A 25928-nucleotide genomic window follows, 5' to 3' on the forward strand; every position below is an offset into this window, starting at 1 on the left:
AACTCGACATCATACAGCTGACTGCTGAGGGCTGAATTATGCATTTGATAATCTGTTTGGAACATAAACCCCCACTAGCATAAAAATGAAACTAGCCTGTATGGGGCTTTCAAGTCTCTTGGATCAATGAACACCCGCTTTTGTTAACCATTACTGTGGATAGGTGCCACAGCAGTTTGTAATCTCCATTCTTTCCCAGAGCCTCCATCTCCTAGAGCATGTTGATGTTTTTCCAGTACAGCACCAACTCTGTCAGTGTGGTGCTCCCTCTTAGCAATTCTGTCGGGACATCACCTAATACGTGTGTCTTTCTTTGGGTTGCTGCATTGTCAGGTGCAGGAGTAGGGTGACTGTGGCTTCAGACCTGGAAGAACCTACAAAGTAGACAGACAGAGTAAGACCTACAAAACAGACAAAGATTCAGAGATTATTTTGAAAAGGCAGCAATGGACTCCTGCCTGTCTTTTGCCTGCAGTACATGGCTACTTGGCAACTTCTGTCATTGTTGCTATACCATTCATATATTTTTGAGAGCAGTAGCCTAGACATAAATGTACATGAATGTTTATCTAAGCAACACACCATGTCACCGTAGATCATTATTTTGTGCTTTTGATGTAACTTTTTTAATACAGGAAGTGTTTAGGAAGCATTTCTTTACTGAGAGGATGGTCAAACACTGAAACTGGCTTCCTAGCTGCCCCGAGCCTGTCAGTGTTTAAGAGGCATTTGGACAATGCCCTTAACAACATGCTTTAACTTTGTCAGCCCTGAATTGGTCAGGCAGTTGGACTAGATGATTGTTGTAGGTCCTTTCCAATAGAAATATTCTATTCTATTCTATTCTATTCTATTCTATTCTCCAGCAACCAGTAACTGACTTGTCAGAGCCATAGTTAGAATGAGGTTAGGAACTCTTTTACCAGCTACAGCTTTATCTCTGTTTTTCCATGCTGGATATATCATTGAAGATCCAAGCCTTAGAACAGGACATTCCAAACGAGTTAGTGTCCCTCAAAGCATTTGGATGAGTTTTTCAGAAGCCTGATGGCTGTTCATCTTGTAAACAAACAAAACTGCTGAGATAGTCCAGCCATGTTTGTCCTGGCAGCTCATTTAACTGACTCTTGTGGAAGCTTTAGAAATATCCCCTCAGAAGTTATCTTCCCAGGACTAATACTGACAAATGAGTTGAATTAATTATTGTTTGAATGGCACTAACAAACCAGAATGAACCTTTTACTCTTTTTGGCACTGAGTTCCATGTCTAAGAAGCAGAACCATTTGACCTTTACTATTGAGGGCATCACTAATTTATCTTTGCAAAAATTGTGACTATTGAATGGGACCCTTCCTAGAAATAATCTTTACTTACTCTCCACCCTGGAGAGAGCTTTCAGTGAGATAGAATAAGGTAGATAGTGCAGCTTTTGTCCAAAATTCTGTGCTGGTTATAGGTCAGTCATTATTACCTGTGCAACGAAACTCTTTAGTGTGCTTCCATCCATAGACATTTTGCTTCCGTGAGTTGTAAAATATTTTTCTAATAATTTAAAAGTCTTTTGTAACAATTTTTGAAAATTGTGGAACTGTGGGGCAGTAGTTGGAACTGCCAAAGGAAGATTATAAAATTTTACTGCTCATACTTTTTATTTGGCTTGCGCTTTCTCATTTTCTTCCCCACTGCTCAGCAGCCTTGTCAGTGAATATGTACTCAATGACAAGAGAAAGGATGTGCGCTCTTTTTATGCTCAAAGCAAATCTTATCAAGAGAAGCCAGTCCTTCCTATCTTTTCAGTCCCTGGGCACTGACTGGGGAATTCCTCCTACATTTATCAAATACAAATAAAGATAATGAGTAGCACTTCTGGGACCCCATTTTTGCTTCTCCGTCCAGATAGCGGATCATTGAGGTGTCATGGTGAAGCGGAAAAAACAAACGTGATTTTGCTGAAGTAGAAATGCTGGAAGTATGCTGCTTTGGTCCACAATACAAATGTTTATAAGAGTGTTACAAAATCAGGCCAGCTTCTAGGCAGTAGAAAGAAGGGGCAGTGGCATTACAAATGGCTAAAATAGGAAGAGCGTGGTGTCAACAGCTGGGAGTTTCCTAGATGTCTGCTCCAGAGCATGGAAATGTGCCACAACCATGCTGCAAGTTACGTGTTAGAGGCAGGCAACACACGTACATACCCACATTTGAGGCTAACTGCAGATCCAGAAGATAATCAGGAAAATTGCCAATGTATGAGTCTGAATGTGGAGCATCCAAGTAAACGTGTTAACAGAATAATTTTCCCATCTGGCTTCTGGCAAGCAGCTGTTACTGGGGACTGACTGGTGAGCCTGCAATCCTATGGATCTTGTGGAGTGCATTGCTTCTCCTGTGGCATCTCAGGTAAGCCGGAGCTCTTGAGCCACTCTGCAGAGTAATTCCAGTGAATCGTAGCTTCCCCTTCCATGCTTCCTTTATCTCTTCCTGAGAAGAATGTGCACTTACTCCTCCCTAAAAATTTAATATTCCTAAGAACACAATATTCCTTCCCCATTCAAGCAGGAATAAGGTATTTGTACTCCCAGTTTACTAAATGTGTTTTTAAGCTATACCAACCAAAGCAGTTGTTAACAATTGTACCACGTTCTTCAGTCTCCTAGGATACCTAGTTCCTTTTATTTAAAAAAAAACAAACTATTTTTGCAGTTCATTTTAATCTCTTATTATCCAAAGCAAGCAGTGTGACTACTTTAAATTTATTTAATCTATAAACATTAGAATGCGTTGACAGAAAATTCTTTTGGAGCTCCTGAAGGTTATTTTGGTTATCATTTTGTAACTTCAGTAAAGCAGAAATAAATACTAAAGTTATAGTTGCATAAATGCCAAGTCTAGCAACTAGAAAGCTTCAAGTGGTCCTCTCTGAAAATCTAAGATCGTGAAATAGCTGTAAAACAAAGATGTTCCCTTAAATATTCCTAACATTGATTTTAAATATTGCAATACTTGTTTCCTTCTTTTAGTATTCATAACCTATTCCGTCTGCGTATCAGGAGAGACACCTGGAATTCATGTTGATACACAGAAACTTTCGTCGAGTATGAATAGGGCTAGTTGAGAATTACTATACTATTCATCCATTCTTCAAAAGTAACATTTTTGCAGGATGTGTCTGAATTCTCTGTTTTAGCAGGGACTAATTAAATTTCTCCAGTTCATGGAGATAAATAAAAGGTTCAGAAAAGGTTCAGATATGCTATGCTATTATTATTAGTGAGGCATTGCTACATACGTATCAGATCAATTCACACACCTTCCAGAAAAAAAGCTGGTCTTTAAAGGTTTTGTACTGGTGACTGTGGCAATACTTGGCAGTTATGAAAGAACTCAGTCGCCGTTCTATAAATTCTTTTGTGGCTCAGCCTTAGAAAACCACATTTTGACTACTTCTTCCCTTTTTTTGCTCACATCATTTAGGTTTTGTATATTCTGGCAGCAGCAGAAGGCTTGTATCAAACAGCCTTAGGTGAAACGCAATGTGAATTCACTAGTCCATGACCTTTTTACTTACTAGACCAACATCTTCTCTTTTGCAGGCAGAGTGCCCAGAGACTTTGCTTGAAGGAGCTAACAGCAGTTCCTCACAACTGTTCTTTAAGAAAACACCCAGTCTAAATGCCACTCTATACGGGTGTCCTTTCTAGCAGGTATTCCTAATAGAAATCTCTACCATAACTGGGAAGCAAATTAATTTGTTCATTAGCTGTTCTGTTGTGTGGGGTAGCTGCCGCAGTTCCATCAGGAAAAAAGTTTCTTGCTGGTGAGTTTTTGGCAGTCTTCAGTTACTGTTAGGTAATATAAATGGTATTTTTCTCAATAGCAAGAGGAAAATAAAAGACAAAATGAGAATAAAATGAGCAAGAGACTGTGCTGTTAAAGTAACGGGGCATATCCAGAAAAAAAAGAATAAAGAGACAGTTCTCCACACTGAAAATGCAGAAAGTTTGGGTGAAGTTACCTAATTGGGAACATTGGCAAAAGTGGCTAAGATCCCTTCAATTCTATGTTTGAATTACGCATTTGAGAGTCTTTACTCATGGTAACAGTATATTTACATTTTTATATATGTATATAGATATATTCTTTTTTCCTTGGGCATCTAGTGCTGGTGAAAATAACAGAAGCATAAGCTTTTCAGCTTCAGTCTTTTAAAATATGCACTTGGTCCAGTCACTTGAGACCACATTTGATCTAATTACTTGAGGCTTTATGGGCAGACTCAGGAAGCCATGGTGTGAGTGGTAAGCACCCCCTGAAATACACATGAAGTAAGGGAACTCAGAATTTCACACTGATAGTTCCTTAGTCCAACTTTTGTAAAACAGAAAACTATCAGTAAATGGGTTTCCTGATCATAAAGCAGTTAGCTACTGCGTGTGAAAAGTGAAGAATATTTTTGTCTTCTGTATTTTATTAATCTTAATTTCTGAGTTTATAAATGGGAAGTAAACTATGTTTGAAGAAGTTACTTCCATTTTCTCAAAGCAATTTTGTTTCTCTTTTCTTGTACTAATGTCACACTTTGGTGCTTGCAGAGATAATTATGCTGGGCATGTGCACAAGAATATTTTTTCCTCTGTAATGGAAACCACATGACTATCCTCAGAATTTCTCCACTTTACAAATACTGTTATTCTTTAGCATACTGAATTACTCAGATTGTGTAAGAGATTTCCAAGCACCTAATTTATATAATGAAAAAGAGAAAGAAGTGCTCTAGAATCATCATAAATGGACATCAAACTATAGGTCTACAGGTCAGATCTAATGCATTTATTCAAATTTTGTATCAATTTGATACTGCACAATAGTACAGCCCTGCCAGCAACAGTGACCAAAAAAACGCTTACATATAAAATCTCCTGGCAAAGTACTACCTTTTTTCTGGTGGATCAGTTTTGTTTGAAAATTTAACTTGAAATAAAAGCTGTTGATTCAGGTGGGTTGCCACCAAGCATGCAGGTATTTGTGTTTGGTTCAGATATGTGGTTATTTTTAACAACGTAAAAAAATACTGGTTTGTGGTCAGGATTTTCCTCCCATTTAAATAGAAGTGTATTTTTAGAATTTTCTGGGGCTCCGCATAGGTACAGAAGGCAACACTGCTGTCGTGCTGAAAAGCACAACCCATAAGCATTTATTGATTCTGCTTCTCTGGTGTGTCCCAGCCCATTCCTAAGTAGTATTGTGAATATACTTATAGAAGTGTTCAGGGCTAGTCATTCTGGATTCTCTATTCTTAAATAGCTTTCAAGGTGTTTTAAAGTAAACAGAAACATCGCTCCCGTTTCTGAATGAAAATGTCTGTGTGACCTGCCAGGATGGAACATCTGTAGCGGAGCGACACACTGTGTATTTAGAGTGATAGAATTTCTTACGCGAAGCCCATAATGTTCTTCATCAAAGGCTGGGCTGCCTTTTGGTCATTACAAATTGCTGCATTTTTCAGAACATGGATACTGATGTACAGTTGTTGATTGAGCAGAATATCACTGCAAAAACCTGCAATAACTTAAAAATAACAGTCACTGGCAAGTATAGCAAACTCTTGAAAGCCAGAGCTGATCTTCATAAGCAGTACTTGCACTATTTAATAAACAATTATGTTTAAATGTCTTGCTCTGGGAGGAACTGCTTTAATAATCCAAACAGAAATGAGTATAAAATATCAATATCTGCTTAAGGGTTGGTTCTTCTGCCTAAGAGTTTAGATTTCCTTAGTTTTTACCCTCATATCTTTCTTACACAGTTTCTTATGTAGTAGCAGGTAATGGAGAGGTGGTCTTTCCTGGATACTAAATGACAACTTACGGAAGCTAGGGTGGAAGCAGAGTGTCACTGCTGCTCTTTATTTCTACTGTTGTTTGGCTACCTTCTTAGATGTCCTTTTTGTGTTTTTTATTTCCACAGTTGTATTTCACTTTTTCTTTTGCATTACGCTTTTTCTAAAAAACTCATAATAGATAATTTTTATAATTCTTCCAGAGCTCTTCACTGTTGCATCAGCTAGAATGATCCACACTTCATTAGTAAAGCTTGCAGTGAAAAGAAATATTTGGGTTTAGAATTACCATGCTCATAATGGTGGCAGTAGTGAGAAATCAGATGTTGATCATCCCTCCAAGAGCTACTCTCCTGAGCCCATCTTTAGCTTGCATTTAGAAACACTCTTTATCACCATGAAGTTTACAGCCTGTGTTTTGTTGTGGTTTTTTTTTTTTTTTAATTTAAAATGAAAGCTTGCATTCTGCAGAATCTGAACATACCACATGGAACTCCCATGAATCAGACAGGCTGCACACAGTGATCAGGCTGAGCGTCTGGTAGCTTTGGCTCAGACTGAACAACTCCTGACCCTTGACACAGGGGGAACTAGAGAGAATTGCTTGGTTTTATTTTTTTATACATATATATATATATATATAAAAATATAAGTAAAGATATATTAAACAGGCAGTAAGAATACCTAATTTATTAATACTTCTCTTTAAAACAAAACAAACACAACCAGAAAACCTGAGTGATTTTTTTTCTCACACAAAACCAACAGAAGCATTTTGTCTAAGTGGTTTAATGGTAACTCTGCCATTTTCATACTACATATAAAATTTATCTTACACAGTTTTACACACTTTGTTTCATTGACAGTCTGTATTAAAGATGTATAGGTAAAACTACATAAGACAGATCACAGCAGGCAGTAGATGATCAGTAAGTCCACATCTTTCTCCTTGATGTCCAGTATTTCAATCCCATTGCTGAGGAGAAGCAATAAATGCTGCATCTAGCATTAACGATGAACTGCTGAATACATGAAAAGCCATGATGGACTACAGACAAGTGTACATTATATGGAAAAAAGAAACAAAACCTCATGTAGTAGTACAAAGTGTTAAGATTAAATCCTGTCTGAAAAACAGTAGCTTACTAATTCATATGTATGAAGTCCTTAAATAACATCCAAACTGAAGTTTCTGTAGTTGTTTATGGCTTAAATATATTCAAAAATTCTCCCTCCTTTTTTACAAAACACTCTTTCTGTTTTTTCATGGCTTGAACATTCATCATCTTTTGCAGTATCACAGACCATTTGGTAAACGTAACAACTGAACCTCCTGTTAGGCTTCTGTTCTATATGTAATACAAGGTCTTTGTCAAAGTAAACTTCATGACTGTAAGTCTGAAATGAGAAAAAAAAAATTCTGATTGCAGTCTCTATTTCCACAACTTGCTAATACCTGTACCATTTTCCTTGAGGAACGAAAAACATTTAACATTGGTGACCTCCATGATCAGCCAGGAATTTTGTGTGAATACACACAGACTGCTCTTCCAGATAAAGGACAGAATTTTAAAACTTTGAGAGGTTTCCCACATGCCTATTTTAGGAATCTAAGTGTAATTCACAGCATCTGATTTAAGATCCTAAGTTGCCTATGCAGTCAACGATAAAAGACGTACCAAAGGTGCTGAGTATTTCAGACCCTCTAAGTTGGATGTCCACCTAAACTTGGACTGTATGAATGGCTCACTCCATCTCTCCAAATACACACACAGTGAGGTCCATGCTTAATTCTATGCATGAGTAGTTCAAGTTATGGTAGTGAGACTATTTACAAGTTGTAAATTTAAGATGTAACTACCCAGACAGTGAGTATTCAAGTTGATAAATACTTCAGAAATACTTCGAGGACAACCCCTCCCCCCAACCAAAAACCCAAATGAATCAAAAAAAAACCAACAAACCACAACAACTTAATTTCAAATCATGGAGATTTTCAGATAAATGAACTACTGTCTGATGGAATACTTACAAATTTTGAGTTACGATTAATATTTTGTACAAATCTCATCCATAGCACTTGGCAACAATATATATTTACTTCAAATCTGAACAAAAATGGTAGGTAAATGGGTATGTGGAAATGTCAGCATAAATAAAAGACAGGAATTCTCCTCACCACATCCCAGGACTCCAGTAATGGAATACTCTTAAGTAGAATCCCATTTTCATTACAATGGAAGTCAAGGTGTGCTTTTCCATCAGCTCCTATTTGAGTAACTGCCACAGTGGATAACAAATCCAATTCATCTTCATAGTCCACAATTTTGAATGTCTTAGGAAAAACAAAACCTCAAGTTTATAAATCAAACATAAATTCACATTCCCCTCTACCTAAATTGCATAGCTCTTTTTGTTTCAGGTGAAAGGGGAATTGGAAAAATTCTAGTTCTTAAGTCTTCTGGTCTGATAAAGAAAGCATTGCCAGCCTGATACCCAAGAGGCATCTTTCCCAACACAAGGTATCCAATGTATTTCAGCAAAGTTCCTTAAGATAGGAGAGAAGAAGTGATCTGAACAATCCTAATGTGCAAGTAGATGTATTTTACATATATCATACAGGAAATAGAAAAAAGTACTTCAAAAGTGACAGAAGAAATATTTAAACTCCACGCCCTCTCTTGAAGCAGATGTGTTAGAGACAGTATAGCTTAAAACCATTACTGGTTTTGAGGGTATGGGTATATTAGGGTAATTCTACTCACATGAACACACCTGTATGTTCTGTTCAGAGCTCACTCTCACTCCACAGAGTATGCGACAGTGAACAACTGAGACCAAAAGGTGAAGATTGTGAACTGCCTTAATTGCCTCTATTTCACTGTCATGAACCTGGTAACATACTCCTTAAATTCAAGCCAGTCTTCCTCTTCTATAATGGAAAAATATCTACTGGAAGTACAAATAAAGTGTAACAGTGGGAGAAAAAACTGTGTGCAGCCTCTAATTTTTCTTATGTTTAAAAAAAAGTGGATAGAAATGAACTGCAGACCTTAAGGGTTATATTGGACTGTCCTGTATTTTTACCATAGTAAAATCTATTTCCTCAGAAAAAAGAATAGAAACAACTGCCAGAAACTGATGAATTTTAACTGTTGTGCTTATGTCAATTACAGCTCCAGCTCTAGACAGAGCTAAAAAATATTCTTCATAACCTCTTGAAGGCTCAACACCAAGGCCTGTGGTGTTTTCATTCTCAATAAGCAGTTACTTAAATGAAAAATGTTAAATACCTTATCCTGCAATCTAATCAAAGTAACTGGAAGAGAAAAATATAGTTTAGAGATACTATATCAAAGGCTAGAGGAACCTAAAGCACAGAAGAAAAGAAGTATGTTTCTTTCAGTTCATAAAATGCTTTATAAGAAATGTTTGAAGGAGATGTTTCAATGGAGACAAGAGTAATGGTTCATCCCATTAACATCTAATTTCTGTGCCACTGAAGTCCAGTGGAGTTATGACGGCATCATGGGGCATAAGGTCAGATCTTAAAAGAAAGAGACTATCCAAAGCACACTTGTCAACCAAGAAGAAAAGACGACAGAGAGAGAGAGCGGAAATGATGTAATTAAGAAGACAAAGACAGCCACAGAAGAGGAATAAAGAACTCAAAGATTAACACAGCTAATGGTTACAGCCATCACACCTGAAACAATGTCTTCTGGCTAGCTAAACATCTCAAATAATCCATGAACTGCTCTTACTAACTACATCAGTTACCTCTTGTTCTGGGTCATCATCCAGCAAGTTAAAACGCTTTTTTACCACTCGACCAGAAGCTGTTACAGTAACAGCGTTGTTCACCTTTGGAGAAAAAGAAAAAAGTGGCTCTAGACTTTGAAGCATTTTAGTTTCTTCATATCTATTTGGCAATGTATCTATTTAATGTCTTTTGCTTTCTGACCTTGCTTTAATCTCTCAGATCTTGTTTTACTCATTAGCTGTGCACGGCCTTAGTGATGCTATCTCTTCTTTATGAGGGCTCATGAACTTGGTGGTTTTACTTGAGACATTACTGACATTTAGTCATACTCAGAGGTTCTCAGTCCTGTAGAGACGGCAAAGGTTCTCAGCTACAATATTTTTTAGAACAGAAGTGACTGGAGCCAAGATGCTGGTATGAGAATTAAGACAGCTAAGTCACTACCGATTTGTTTCTTAAACTATTACTTCCAGAAGCGGGGGAAAAAGTAGCATCTTAAACCACCACAGCTGCTTCCACTGGGCATCATTAACACTGGAAACATTCAAAACTGGGGTATCAGTGTCTTAATGGAAGTCAAAAGGAAAAGGTACAGCAAAGACAGAATTGGAACTTATATTTCTTTGCTCTTATTGCAACAGAAGTTACCTAAACAAATCCTAAAAAAACAAAAGTATGGCAAGTCATTAGATGACAAAGCTTATCCTTTCTGAATTCAATGGAAGTTTTATTCTGGAGTTAGTGTAGATTTTTAATACACAGACTTTTCTTCCACAGAAGCTTCAAAATTAGTATCACTGATTTCCAGGGACTTTACAGTAGTCATAAACTATAAAAACTTGCTTTTATATAAGACATAACTTTGTATGCTGAAGCAAAATGACAGTTCCAGGGACTGCCAAAAAAATTGTCTTCACAAGTGTGCTCTTTGACCTTTTTGACACTTAGATTGTCTTTCTGATTTTCTATCACAAAAGATTTCATGAAACAACCTAGGTAATTTAACAGCTAATTTCTACCAGGAGGTTCTGATCATCCCCTTGCCACTTGGTTCTACCTTTCTGCACTCTTCTGACCCACTGATGATTCAGTTCTGTTCTGTTCCAGCTCCAGTTCAGCTCACCAAGCAAGCAGAAAAGTACTCATCTTTTCTGCTGGATTATTATTCTATTATTTTAGTGCACTGATTTCATTCACCAAGGGTTAGATGAATACCAAGCCTGTCACAAGGGAGTGACAGGTATGCATGGCCAGGAAAAGAAACAGACTTTTGGAAGCAATGTGTTGTCTTATGAAGACTTACGCCTAAGTTACAAGAGACTTGAAACATTTCTAGCATTTTTATGATCAACTTACCTAAGCACCGGAGATGCACACAATTATCACTTGGTGTGGCACCTTCTTTTGAAGGAAATCTGTCACCATCTTGTAAGTATGTTTTATATCAGTCATACATGGTTATACTACACATCATAAAGAATGCTGAAAACTAAAGAAAAGACTGGAGGTTTCAGAAAGCTATCTTGAAAGTGTTACTGTTTCCAAAATTGTTTTCATACAGCTTACAGTCCAATGAAAACATGAAATGTCTTTCAATAAACTTTGAATTAAGCCCATAAAACACAGTGATTACTTACATAAACCAAACCCCCATGTATTGCTCAAAATCATACATTGTGATCTCGGACATTAAACTCACACAGTTTTCTCTGTTGGCCACAATCCTAAAATCTTCTGCAATCTCCATTTGATCTGTATTATCTTTAACTTCCTTAAGCTTCAAGACTCTACAAAAGAAACAAATTACATAATTAGAATACAAAATGTATTCTAATTCACCTATTACAACACTTCTGTATTTATAATTTTTAAAAAATCAGGTATATTAAAACATCAGAAATAAACATAAATTACAAAACCAATTTATTTCAATTTCAGTTATCAGTGAAATTTTAGCACAGTGGTCCTTGAACATTTTTCATATCAAAATCTAGTGTTGTCTGCCAGTGCCCACATTCATCATGTAGAAATCTGCAGATGTTTCTACCAGAACTTCTGATTCTGACAAATTAATAACTTTTACAGTTTCTAGGGCTTGATGAGTGTATTGGCCTGCAAACTGTCAAACTACTGAATTTATGCAGTTATGCAGTTGTTCCTCTAATAAAGTTTCAGAAAAAAAGGCTCATACTTTATCAAATTTGGTCCCACGTGGATTATTCTGCCTGACATATCTGGATGGAAATATATCCAATCAGGTTCCAGTGAACAGCATTTCATATCTTGTATGCCATTTTTTGCCTGGAGAAGGAAGGAAAAGCTTAGAATATTAGTATTTTGAAAGTCTCACAGATCTAATCAAAGAGGAAATACTGAGCTCCTCTCCACATAGCTCTGAAGGTTTTTAGGTATTGCTCATAATCATGACCAGAAAGGATGACAATGGAACAATAACAACAACAACAACAACAAAGACTCAGTTCCAATTCTCAAGATATTCCATGGAACAGTTTCAACTTCTTTAATATGCAATAAGCAATGACCTTGTACCATGGCTATACATGGTCCTACCTCTCCTGAAACCAAGCAAAATAAAGATTTAGCCTACAGTCTGCAAACACTTCAACAGTTCGAGCAATTTGAGTGTCAAAGACATAAAATGTGTCAAGACACAAGAAAAGCATTAGCACAAACTTTGACTTGAGCTTCAAACCTCAGGCTCAGCCTCTTTGTGCAAATATTTGTGGAGTGTGTAAGCCTGGGATAACTTGTGATTTCAGCTGCAAGCTGGTCAAAATCTTGGGATTTTGGCAGTGGCTTTTTGTTATTAAATTTAGCTGACCCTGATCATTCAAATTTTCAAACGTATGAATCCACATAGAAAAAACTAGGTGAGAAAGTATTGTACAAGTCCCTTTAAATAAAAATTGATCTTCAGCTATGGTTGTGAAAGATCTGTTTTGAAAATAAGAGATAGGAGGGGGATCATTGATTTGATCAGGCTAGTAAGAGAGATGAGGACATTTACAGATGAGAAGTTTTTTAGTGAAGAACCCTGAACTAACAGGCCCAGAAAGTGCCTGTATTACAGAATTATCTTCAGGTCAAATATAGATCCAAAATAAAAGCTGAGATGGAGAGCTCATGCAAAAAAAAATACATGATGAATAATACATACACAAAAATAATTAGGAATGCTGGATTAAATGAGTAATAAAATCTTTCTAGGGAGAGAGAAAGAGAAGGTACAAATCAGGGATAAACTACAAACATTAAGGAAACTTATTCTGCAATTTCTTAAAACTTAAAATGTTTCTTTAGTCATGCTATTTGGTAGGCTGACTAGTCAGCAGTATATTAAGACGTTACCGTGCAAGGAATCAGGTAAGGAGATTCTGCTTGAGCCTTAACTTTTAAGCTGAGAATACAGTGCTATATAGCACTAACAGTGCTATGATTGTATTGGAATGAAGGAAATATCAGAAGCAGTACTAATTCAGAAGAAAACATTTTACACATGACTCCACCGGACAGCAGATGTAACACTGTGGGGTAATTCCTGTGAGAGGACGACACTGGAAATCAAGGGTATTGTTACCTCGAGCACTACTCAGAAGAAGAGATGAAGACAAACGTGATACACATTCATTTCAGAGAAGCTGCTATCTGAATATATTACCAAAGCATTGTCTTTCAGAGAACAAATATGGAAGATTCCTTTATGCTTTTTCTTGTTAGGTGTGATGATATAATGCCAAGGGTAACCTCCAATTTGAAATGCATTCTCCAGAGAAGATGCTTCAAATAGCAAAGGCGGTGTATCTGCAAATATTCGGTAATGTTAACACCATTAGTAGCAGAACAATCATAATTCCATTGATCCTTACAATTCTAAATTCCAATACTTAATTCTTCAAAACTTTTGAAGACTGGTGGAAATATATTGGCTGTGATCTTTTTTCTAGCACCAACTATGCTACCTCACCTAGCATCCAGGCACACATATGCAATGCCCTGTGGAAGGGTACTGCCTTCTCAGATCTTCATGCTGAACTGCTCTTCTGATACCTTTGACTTATTTCATTCCAAATGAGCTGGATAAGCAAAGATGTAGCAAACATTTAAAATTAAAATTGATCCAGCTCACGTGAATGAGAGGGGATGTACACATGAACAGATCAAAGAGCATATCAAAAGGGTCATTATTCTCTTGGGAAAAATAGTAATAAATAGCTGGAAACAGGCTAACAGCAGCAATCTCAAATAACAGAATTAAATGCAGAAAGATACCTGAATCTGAATATTCCTTCTCCTTTTGGGTAATACAACAAAATAGTGTGGACCACAGTGAATGCAATCTGTAGCTAAGTTCATAAAAATCAATAAAAATCTAGGAATTTTTTTAATTAATGGCAAAAGATATCTAGTTTTCCCTTCAGTTCAGTTGGGATAAATTATATATAGATGTACTATGCCATTCTTACAAGTCTTCAGTGTACTAAATGAGAGAAGCATCTTTGAACAAAATGGACTGCACGGAGCTTTACAACTTCTACCAACTAGCTAAATAAAAGCAATTTCTACAGCTGCTATAATTGAATCAACTTTAGATGGAAGATCAGCTCTTTCTAACAGTACAGAGAAATGCTGGAAAAAAAAATTTGACAAAATGTGGAGAAAATCTATAATTACAAGGGGCATTTAATCAGGCAGAATATAGAAACCTAAGCTGAATTACTGTGAGGAGAACAAGGTTCTTGTCTGGACTTTTGTGTCCCAAAGGTCTTGTCCAAATTTTGACTTGTTCTTGTCCTGCTCAGTCTAGATAATTATCCAGAGCCTAACCAATGGTGCTAAGATGTCACATGACATCAGAAATTATGTTCACATAGTGCTTCTCTCTTTTTCTTTCATTCATGTTTCCAACAACTTAGCCATTTAGATTGAAATCAATTAGTTCACTGCCTATGGAAATGAAGTCTTTCCTAAGCTGGAAAGTGGCTGCCTTCTAGTTGTCTTTTGGACTAACACATAGGAAATGGGAGATTCTGTGCAAGATATAACAAAATGTATATTATAAAAACCGAGGCATCTGCTGAAAATGTAGAGAATGTTGAAGATGGAGGCATAAGCAGAGGACCTACTGATATTAAAATCTGTCAGAAAATGAAAAATGAGTCAAGAAAATCAGTTAACATTTTACCCTATCGACTTTTTCTTTTTAAATAAAGCATATATAGCAAGGCCCCTCAAAAATTCTCATAGATGGACTAAATGATAGATTTAAATGTGTTTCAATAATATATCAATCCTAAGTAGTACAGGCTGCTGAGAAAATATGCCTTTCTTTTTATGTTCATTTGGCAAAGATTTGCAAGATCATAGCCACCTAAACCACTGTGCTAGTGTGACTCTGCTGCCTCAACTCCCTCTTTCCTGCTATGTGTCACTTGCTCTTGTTGCTCAACACCTCCTCTTCTCATTGTTTGTAAGTCCTTTCCCTAGCATTGCCAATTTTCAATCTCCAGTTGAGCTTCTTTGTTCACTTCCTTAAAACTCTCCAGTCTCATCTAAACATAAAGCCGTAAAGTTGTTCCTGGCAGCACTAACAAGTATTTTTTCTAAATGTCAAAAAAAATCTCAGCAAAATATCTTCCTCTGTTTTTTTATGAAATTACTGTATCCTCTAATAATACATGAAACTGCAGTTTTAAGTTCTGGACCTTTTAGAAAGTGACATAATAAAGATTTATAGGTAGCTTTCCATTCCTTCCACTGACCAAAATCAAATTCGTTACCAGTCAATAGCTGCAAATGGTGTGGCAGGTACATGGTAGCCTATAACTTTTGGTCTTTATATACACTTCCTCTTGGGTACCTAACACACCATAAAACCAGCACCATAATAACTGCCATCCTTCAGGCAATTTCTGGAGGGAGGCTAGGACTAAATAAGCAGGAAAATTACACATAGTTAAATTATAGTAAATACAAGCTTGAACTCTGAAACCGTCAAAATCTCACTCATTGAAGCATTACATTACATTGAACAGTCAGTCAGCCATCTCATTCTTAAAAGAAAACAGCTCAAAAACCACAGGAATGCAACTATCTGCAAAGAGCAGTCATGGCAAATGTCTGTCATGAGTTCCAAACTTCCTAACCACAAATTCTTGAATATGATTCAAGATCAAAAATGTTTTTTCCAGTACATTGGTTTTAAATCTCAAAACTAAAAACTACAATGATCTGTAAGACATGAGAACAAATCTGGTATAGGTTTCCTATTAAAGCTCCCACAGCATGTTTTCCACAGGGCCCCTAACATTAAATTGTGGTTTTGCAGACTGAGACAGAGAGGAAAATGAGAAGAAATTTCCCTTTGTAGAACCTGAGACATCAACTATAGCAGCCGATCACTTTGTTTTGATAAAACACTGCATTATAACTGAAAGCCTTCACTACGTAAGTGTGTATTTTATCTTTGTGTATTTCCTCAGGTTTATGTAAATCTGGTTTGTTTTCCCTGTTATTATCTGACACTGTTTGCGAACATAAAGATCAAAAGCATTTTTAATGTGGACAGTCACCTGTAAAAAACATTTAATACAGAAACACTCAAAATTAAAGAAATAAAAGCATGCATTATTTGATATTGGTGAAACTTACTGGGCTTTTTTTTTTTTTTTTTTTGGAAGTGCCTCAAGTGTGAACTTGTGAGAATGTATTTTTAAAGTAAAAAAAAAAGTTTCAAAGAAAGTCTCAGGCTCTGGTCGTTCATTAAGATTCTTAGCACTAAATTCTAATCTCAAATGCATCAACAGAAATGATTGTTTGGTTTCAGAGAAATTGAAGTCATTACATAAAGCAGAACATTCATAAGTTAATGATTTAAGGCAAAAGAATTGTTTGTAATAGATAATTTGTTCTCTCCTCAGGAATTAATTTTATTGAAACTGGCACATTTCTGACAACTTGGAATTATCAAAATGCAACTCAGACAAATTGTACTGAGTCTTCCTGAATTCCCTCTGCAAGTTAGATTAAATGTTCTCACATCTTTTGCTTACATACCGTATACTGTTTCTGGGTGTTACTAACAGCTGTCCTAGCCCTTCCTCTTTCCCAAGAGCAGTTGTGTCTCAGAAATAAGGAAGGGGTTTCCACTTCATGCATTGCTTATGAAGTTTTTCAAATAGCTTAGTTGCTGTACGAGTTTTCTAGGTAATTCCTATGTAATTAATTCTTGTAATTAGAAGTAAAGCAAAGCACATTTTTACTATAACGTAAACCCAGAAATATAGCTACAGCACAACATGAGTAATTACGCTTTTTCTTAGTGTGAAATAAGTCACAATCAATCCATAAAAGCCACCAGCCAAGATAACATAAAGATCATAAATACCTGTTATTTTAATGTTACATGGAACACCAAATGGATACTTTCCTACAACTCCCACTTGACCATTCCAGTTGAATTCACGTCCCAAATCTAATGGCTGTTCCATGAACTAAAATAACACAGAACAATTTAGCTTTATTGATGCATATTTACTTGCTGTTTAGTTTTACTGCTCTGTTACTATTGCATTCTTTATCTTGTTAGATACTGCTTGAAGTCTTATTTTTGGATTAACATTTGATTTTTGATTGGAAGAATATAAACTCAAAAGTCTCACTGCAGTTCTGTTTCAGATCAAACAATCTTCCATGCTCATCAGTTTCTAGCCTTAACATTCATCTATAACTACAGACTAAGAGTGTAAAGAAGAGCACACCCTGGTCTAGCATTTACATAGCTCCTCTCTGTATGTGCTGAAGTGCCTGTTTGAACCTGTATCTCTTATGTTCTGCCATCTGTAACAGAAGCGGGTAGAATTTTCTCATAGTGTACCCATTTGCATCTGCTGACTGTAAATAGATTTAGGCAAGAACTCTATCCTTTGACATATTCCCCATGTACCTATGTGGCATTACATGAATATTTATGATGTGTTGCCCCAAAATAGCATGGACTGTATGAAAAATTTCGTATTTCATTACCTGTTCCAAGATGGCCTGGAAGTTATAGAGCCTGACCAGACCCATGTTATACATTACAATCAGGATTCCATTAGAAATAGCAACATCTGTCACGCTATTACCAAATATCTGGAAAACAAGGAAAAGAAAAGTATTCTATTAGGGAAGAAATAATTGAGAGACAATGCAAAATACTGACATTATGTCCTTAATTTTGCAATCGTTTTAATTTTTTATTCTGACCAAACCCTATCATCAGTGTTTTAGTTCATGAAGATTTCTAACACTCATCTGTTCTGCTGAGTTTCTATAATACTTTGTACTGCAGTAACACCTGAGGTTAGATTAGTCATATTCTGCAAGCAGATCCATTCTCTAATCAATTCTCAGTATATCTGCATATCATGTTACCCAATTATCATACATGAATAGATATTACCCAGCATCCCACAGGAACGTTAGCAAAGCTAACAACTCAATCTAAAAGTACTGATTTCAGATCTTCTGTTCTTTATCACCAGGGTAAAATACTAGTCTAATCATGGCTCTATGACTGTGTACAGCTGTCCTAAAACTACATTATCCAGCTGTCACACAGTACAGGATCCTCTCTGAATCCAAATTAGACACATACATGAGAAGCTAACTTACCCCTTTCTAATAATTATGCAGTATTCATTTGTGCCCCTGCTTAACACATCTCCACTGAGAAAAACCCAACAAACTAATTCTTAATATTTAATGAATAACAACACGTGAAATTCAGAATTTTTTTTTTAATAGAGATGCTTGGAAATATAGTTTTCATTTCTTTAATCTGAATCACTATGTGAAAAAGCAATTAAAACAGGGTTAAAACAAGCTTAAAAACAATTAAAAAAAAAAAAAAAAAGAGAAACCCCAAAGCTGTCATACTCCTAAATCTTAACACTATCAATGATTTTGTGATCAGTTTGGTCCCAAAAGATACATTCACTCCTTGCCTTTTATTTAGTCTTATGGCTGTTTCTCAATATATTTGTTAGCTTAGGTCCCAGTATCTTCCAGACACAAACTCTAATAGTCTTAAAACCCTAAACTCTCCTTTCAATCCTCGAGACCTAGTCCGAACTCAGACTTTCTTGTGGTGTACCATCTTGGTAAAGCTGATGCACTAGGTGCATTCTGCAGTCTTGAACAGTAACCCTGATTCTAATCTAACAGTTATTTTCCACTGATCTATGTCAGACTTGGCATTGCATTCACTGGTTGCTCCCTCTGCTGGCTGTGTTCTCAAATCCCAAATTCTGCCCTGACGTTATTCCTAGCTGTAACAATTACTCTGATGAGTACTCAGTACAGGCCCAACTGAGGAAGTACTCTTTTAGATGTTTCGCCTGCTATGACCATCATGAATCTGGCATGCCATTCCTAACCAGATTGAGAATACCTGTGACACGGGTAATGTTTTTTCCAGTCCTAAATACTGATTTTGAACAGAAGAATACACAGTGCCCCTAAACTTTCACGGGCCCAAGTGAAAAATGTTTAACCTCATTTCTTCACTTGCCAGCCCAATCTCAATTACAGCCTCAACCCAACCCAGCACCAGCTAAAACCCACTAATAGCTCTGGACTCCAAATGAGAATGTAGCTCACAGAGCTTTGAAGACAGAGTTTGCATGTTTCTACTGTTCCATTTACAAGTTGTATTCAGAGCTCTCTTGACTTAAAATAGACGTTATTTTTTCACCAGAACAATAAAACTTGCCATCTGGCTTCAGGTTCCCTAATATATACACTCTTACGTACAGGTCACAAACCAACCTCAGAAAGGTTGTTTGCTCTTGACTGATAAAGCAAGACACATGTTTACATTTTGCCATTCAGTATCAATGATAATTCAAGTTTGAAACATTTGTAACTGCATATAGAATTCATAGACTATTACTAGGAGTGGGTCAGAGGCACATCTATCTTTCTTTAAAGAGGTGAAAAGAAGTCTACAAACACTTTAGGATTCCCTGATTCTTACAATTGCTATAAGGCTAAAGTCCTTCTACACGTCAAAGAGTAACCCAACAGCAGAATGTGTATGTATTTTCTCTTCTGGTCATTTGAATTAAGAATCTTCCCCCCCAACGCCCCTATTAGAGACAAGAACAACATTACTGCTAATTAATGTTTCAGGGCACTATGCTTTCACAAGCTGTAAGTATGACTTCTGTAATTCTGGGAAAATTGCCTAAACTATGCCTTTCATACAACTACAGTACAGATCCCAATTAATAAAGGAATTACTTACCTTTTTGTTTATTTCTAGCATTCCAATGAATGAAAGAGGCAAAACTTGGAATACAGCAAGACAGAACAATACAGACTGTTGGATACCTGCCTGGGAAGGAACAACAATACTGAATATAGTTATGATACTTGAGGCACTTATTAATGGTAGGACACCTTCATGTTCTACCATAATAACAAAGCATAATGTCTCCATCTCTGTCCTTGTAAATTTGTTTTTTGATCGATTTTGTAAAAATTTAAGAATGACAAAGTTTTTCAACAAACTTACCTGCCGTGCTGCTGCAGGGAGCTTATTCTGAGCTGACTTTACAACCATTACCTCCTGAGGAGTATCCCAGCTCAGATACCTATTTGTGACAAGAAAGACCTATCTTAATAATTTAAAAATAATTTATTAATAAATACATTATTTCACATAAAATATAACCTACTATAACTACGCAGATCCCTGTGTCCAGGCAAAGTGTTCAGTATGTGATTCAGGAGAGGTGCCTGAGATGTTTGCCGTTTGCAATAATGCAAAACCCATGGAACTAAGAATGGCTTATTTCATACAGGATTGTGAGAAAAAATTCTGAAAGTATGAACATTCACAATCTTAATTTTTCTCCTTCCCTTCACAAATCACTGCTTTCTTATCCTTCAGCCTAAAGGAAATACTTTCTTCTAAGAACTGAAAAAAAGATGCAGTTTACCAGAAGCAGTAACTGCTCTGCTTTTAAAGAGCAAAATGGCTACCCTATGGAGAAGAATGCTTGCAAGTTAAAAATGGCTTAAACTTTAAATGTATTTTTCTTATGTTTTATGAAGTTTGTTTTACAGCTCTTAAAGGTCCTCTCCTGGTATGTTGCTACTGCAATATTAAAGGCTGTAAAATTGTCAGAAAAAAGCCAATAGTAGCCTAGTTTTTGTGGCTTTTGTGGAACTTTTTTGATACCAAATTTGAGACCATAATACTTAAACTGCTGAAATTCTTCTATAGAAAGCAGCATGCAGGAACAGTACTCCAGGTAACGTGCTAGACTGACAAACCTAAAGTCAGCCATAGGATAATACTAAAAACCCATGATTCCCTTTCTCCAGTATAGTACTAATGACTGTTAATTATATAAAGCCTAGTCAATGTTTAATACCTGAATTTGCAACAGGAACCAGCAAGGTATATTTTTTCTAGTATTTCACCACTATCAGCAGAGAGACGTAGAAGCCAGTTCTGCACTGTCAAGACTATCAAGGAAGATTTATAGTCTGATGGACTTGGTAGCATTTCCCCCTACATAACAAAAGGTTATCAGAAAAAAGTTTGTATCAGGAAGATAAATAACATTTTGACACAGTAACAAGAAAACAAAAGTTAATACACATTCCTCAAAAATTAAAGGTGGAAAGCTGCCTGCTAATCACATCAGGATCTCTAAGCTCACGTCTGTGCCAAATAGTCAACTGACTATCACATAAATAATCTGTTGTCACACTTTCTGCAAAGCAGTTACTTTTCTTAAAAAAGACGCTTTTTAAAACTTCCTTGCCTTGCAAAAATGAAGTATAACTGCTTATCGATCTGATACCAGTCTTGAAGAGACAATTGTTTAAGTGTTGCAGAATGAGACATTCAGTGGTAACTCAACAGTAACTGCTAAGAAGGGTATTCGCACTGCTTTATTTTCAGGCTCCTCAAGCATGGGGCTCATATTCCTAAGCCCTGTGGACGCTGGATGAGAGAAAAATTCCTCAAGGAGGAGGGAAATTATGTAGTCTATTAGCTAGAAACAGCAGAACAGCTTTTGGACAGAGTTGCTTCAATGGGACTTCAGTTTATCTGGTTTTGGGGTTTTTTTATGTCAACAGATCTGGTAAGAAATAAAACTCCCACCTACTGCCCCTGCTAATTAAAAAATAAAGAAAAAACCCAGGATTTATGTTAGTTGTGTAAGCATAAAGGCACTGTTTTTAATATATTCCACAAAAGCTCACAAAAAAGCATTTGAATGTGCTACTGAGAAATTCAGAGTATACCTCTAAAACATTCAGCCAAAATAAATAAGCACACTTTGCAAACCTTAAATGACCTAACTTCATAAAAACATTGAGAAAATAGTTTGCAGGGAAAGAACGCTCCATTCTAAATATGTTTCACTGAAAGATATTAATTTGGGTTTTTCCACAACAATGCTCTAGTAAAAAGTAATCTTACCAGTGGGCATTCCAATAATAAAGCATCTTCTATTTTTTCTGACTTAGAACACTTTGGCTTTTGATAAAGTATTCTTGGCTCTTGGGCAATGCTGGAGGAAAATGATTGCTAATCATTAGTCTACTTTATAAACTACTTTCTATCAACAAGTCATTTCATACAGTTTTATAAATCCTGCCTTCTCTTTAGGGAGGTCAGAAATCTAAACAACTTATTTTTACTTTGTAAATATAACCTGAAATTGCTCTCAAAATAAGGCCTAATAAACAAGAGTTAGTATAATGTAGTATTTAAAAGCTAACCTTCTCTGTAGTTTGTGGTTTGGTGTTGTGCATTTTTAAAAATTTTTTTTTTAAATAACAAAATTAATAGTAAAATTCTTACTTGAATGATATACATTAAAAAGAAAGTATATTCCAGAAACTAATGATCATCCTGGAACCTTTCCCTCAAGCTCTTCCAGTGTTGCCTTTCATAATAAAAGGCATGGCATCATGTACAGATATTTTAAAAAAAACCCCTACTACTAGAATAAAAGCTTCATGCTGTGCAGTTTACCCCTCAGGGAGAGGACGAGACAAAGATAAACCTGAAAGATGTTAGACAGGTCAACCCAGTACTGGAAAGCATTCAGACAATGTAGGAATAAAACGCGGCTAAGTAGATTTAGATCTCTGCTCTAAGTGATAGATTAATTTAATTAACTCTCAGTGGTTTACACTGACAGAGTAATTTGTCTTTTATGTATCATATGATACTGTCCCAAAACTGTTCTGACCACAACTTACTCAGCAACGCAGTTCTCCAACTCCCTGCTACTTCCCTCACAAGAGGGATGGGCAAGGACAAGGACTGGTGTATGCAGGACTTCATGTCCTCTACCCTGCCCTGTGCTGCCTCCTAAGCTGTGCCTCTGCAGCTGATCATGAAACAGGAGAGTACATCAGATCAGAGAACTGATCTGCAAAATACATTAACAAAAACCAGCAAGTACTCCACACACTGTACTTTTACATGAACAATAATTTACTTTAATGCAGAATTCATAGCCGTAGTACCAAGCTTGTTACATAGGCTGATTTTGTGACACATTCTTTAGCACACTGCTAGTTACCAGATCACAAAGAACTACTACCATTCATTTGACTTTTTAGTGCAAAATTATAAAATGGTGTTAATCTTCCACTCCTATTAAAGGGCTCTGAAAGCTGAAGTTATACAGCACCAGTAAGATCAGACTTTCTTTCACCAAAGCAGATATCACATTAAGACACAATGGTATCCAAGTATAATTTAACAAAGATTTATGTACCTGTTTATTTTTTGTTCATAAGTAAATTCCACTCAATTCACAGGGGCTATTTGGATGAGTAAAGTTAGCAACATGTCTAAAACAGAATCACGGTGTTAAAACTGTAAGCGAGAGTAACTTTTAATTGTAAATTTATTACCTGCTAATACAGCACTGGTAATTGTCTAAGTAAATTCTTCCTCTTTCATATGCAATAGGAGATGCAGAATGAGTTGTCCAAACGTTCTTGAATTTAGTACTTTCCTGAAACAGACAGTGGTTCTAACAGTGATGGCTTTTGTAACAAACACTGTTTTTGGAAAATATTTTATTTGGCTCCTGCAACTTAATAACTTTAATTGAACTTTGCTGTTGAATACATAAAGGAAAATCTTATCTGTTTTTTTAAACCAAATTAAAAGACCCTTTTTAAGGAAATTTTGTCTTTTTTAAAAACCAAATGAAAAGATCTTTTTATTAGCTATTATGGACAGCATGGGTAATGAATACTTTGTCATTCACTTGCCTACATTAAAATTACATCTGGCACCTGAACTTTAATGGCAACTTTTAAAATCAAGGACAAAACTCCCCAGAGTGTAAATATGCACATAACTCTTTCATATGTAATTAACTGAATTTACTGAACATCTGACTCCATTCTGCCTTTGGTGTTTTGTGTGAAAGGTAGAAAAATGTGTTTACAGTTATTTGCAAAAAGTGCCTGAAATGTTAATGGGATAAACTGCTCACATGAAGTTTCTTACGTGCACTAGAGACATCAGGAGACCTCTATACCATTAACAAAGTTTCCAGTCTTACAAAAAAAAAAAAAGTATTTGTGTAAGTCAGATGTACTCATTTTTATTTCAATAAACCTTGCATGGCCATTGATCTAGTTGCATAAGTGGACACTTTAGCTGACTTCCAATAAGTATGTTTTCAATATAACACAATTGCCAGTTCACTTCCACATGTCCGCTTTCGATGCATTTGTATCAACTACTGCATGGGAGCAGTAATCATTTCGATACAAAAATCAAGTTCACTTTAGTCTGTAATTGGCTTAATTCCTATTTTTTCTGTAACATAAATTTCACTGGCACATTAAGGGTATGTTTACCTGAAGACTGCTGCTGATTACCTTATTTTGTTGTGAGAACTCCATTCAAATTTGACATTGATGCTCCCTAAAACACTATGAATTTAATATTGGTATTAAACATTAAGCCATATTAGGGGAAGAAATAAGTGATATAAAAATCTCATAAAAGGCTATTTCTAACACAATTATTAGATTTACAAGTCCTTCTGCAGTTTTTCCACAGCATAGTCCTCTCTACATTTCTAGGTCTGAGCCTCATGAAATAAATTTAACCATTTCTAACTCCCTTGAGCAAAACTGCAGCTTTTTTCTCCCCAAACTCGTTAGTCAGCGTGACCAGGAACTTCTCAAACACCTGGGTTGAGGACTGACGCTCAGACCACTCCGGCTGAAAGCCAGTACACGCAGGGGTTCATCCAGCGCCGGAAAGCATCGCTATTACCTGGCATATTATCTTTCTGAGGAGTCCCAGGTTTTTTCTGTGGGCGACACCAGCATCTCTGGCATAAAACCCGTGGGCCCTGCGGGTGAGGAGGCGGCAGACGTTGTGAGCCCCGAGCGCCCGGGAGGCGGCCCTCCTGCCGCCGGCGGCCGAGGCGGCTGCCTGCGGGCACATTCCCGGGCCTCGGGGCAGGCTCGCCCTTTTCCCCCGCTTCTGGCTCGCTCTTGGCGGGGCGAGCAGCCTTTCAGGGCCCGGGCCCGCGACGGATCTCTCTCGCCCCCCTGCCCGGCGAGAGGTGAAGCGAAGCGGGAAAAGAAAGGCCTGAGCGGCCCCGTGCTCTCTGGCTCCCGACAGACGCAAACCGAGGCCTGCCGACGGCGCTCCGCCACGGCCGCGCCGTCCCGGGGCGGGGGCAGGGCCAGGACCAGGACCGCCGCCGCCGCGCGCAGGCACCCACCCGGCCGGGTGCGCACCGCCTCTCCCCCGCCACCACAGAGCCGGGCTCCCGCGGACGCCAGGCGACAGCACCGCTGCGCGGCCACCGCCTCTCCCCCGCGGGCCGCCGGGTACTGTAGTTTCCGCCGGCGGAGTTCCGCGGCGCGCCCGGACTACATCTCCCGTCGTGCCCCGCGGCAGCCCGCCTGCTCTCTCGGGCGCGGCAGCCGCCGCCTTGGGCGGGCTCTGCTGAGGCAGTCGGGCGGGCGGGAACGGGGTCGCTCCCCCCGCGTTGGGGGTGCTGCGGCGTTGCCGCTGGCGAAGCGGCGTACCGAGGACCGCGGGCAGGAGGAGGGTCGCTGCGCAGAGGTCGGTGAGAGCCGCCGGCAGTACCCGCGGAGCCGCCCGGGCACCGGGACCTCTGCCCCAGGCCGGGCTCCGCTGCCTTACCCTGCGCTGAAGGGGCTGAAGGAGAGGCAGCGCGCGTCGGCATGTGGGGCGCGGAAGCGTCTCACCCGTTATATTTTTAAATAAAGGCAGGAAAGTTTTGTTA

At 37.6% G+C, this 25928-nt stretch overlaps 2 protein-coding genes across 11 annotated transcripts in view; one reads left to right on the top strand and one right to left on the bottom strand.

The window, feature by feature from the left end:
• Positions 1 to 6610: 6610 nt before the first annotated feature.
• Positions 6611 to 25489, bottom strand: DCAF17 (DDB1 and CUL4 associated factor 17). The gene is made up of 14 exons (XM_030016851.2): positions 24941 to 25489; positions 23554 to 23657; positions 22103 to 22193; positions 21042 to 21181; positions 20177 to 20255; positions 19907 to 19996; positions 17644 to 17751; positions 17006 to 17111; positions 13280 to 13422; positions 11792 to 11901; positions 11300 to 11387; positions 9618 to 9701; positions 8017 to 8172; positions 6611 to 7235 (listed from the first exon to the last, which is right to left on the bottom strand). Exons 1-14 carry the CDS (start codon positions 25112 to 25114, stop codon positions 7047 to 7049), a joined length of 1662 nt encoding a protein of 553 aa, XP_029872711.1. The 5' UTR covers positions 25115 to 25489; the 3' UTR covers positions 6611 to 7046.
• Positions 25490 to 25581: 92 nt separating this feature from the next.
• Positions 25582 to 25928, top strand: part of METTL8 (methyltransferase like 8) — a 42028-nt gene continuing 41681 nt past the window's right edge. For 7 of the 10 annotated variants that reach the window (XR_005932747.1, XR_005932746.1, XR_005932748.1 and 4 more), the window contains exon 1: positions 25582 to 25744. The gene's annotated coding sequence lies outside the window, so the exon portion shown is untranslated. The remainder of the gene's footprint in view (positions 25745 to 25928) is intronic. The other 3 variants (XM_030016746.2, XM_041124634.1, XM_030016744.2) reach the window with 1 other exon arrangement.

This window comes from Aquila chrysaetos, chromosome 6, assembly GCF_900496995.4.
Source record: "Aquila chrysaetos chrysaetos chromosome 6, bAquChr1.4, whole genome shotgun sequence".
Taxonomy (NCBI): Eukaryota; Metazoa; Chordata; class Aves; order Accipitriformes; family Accipitridae; genus Aquila; species Aquila chrysaetos.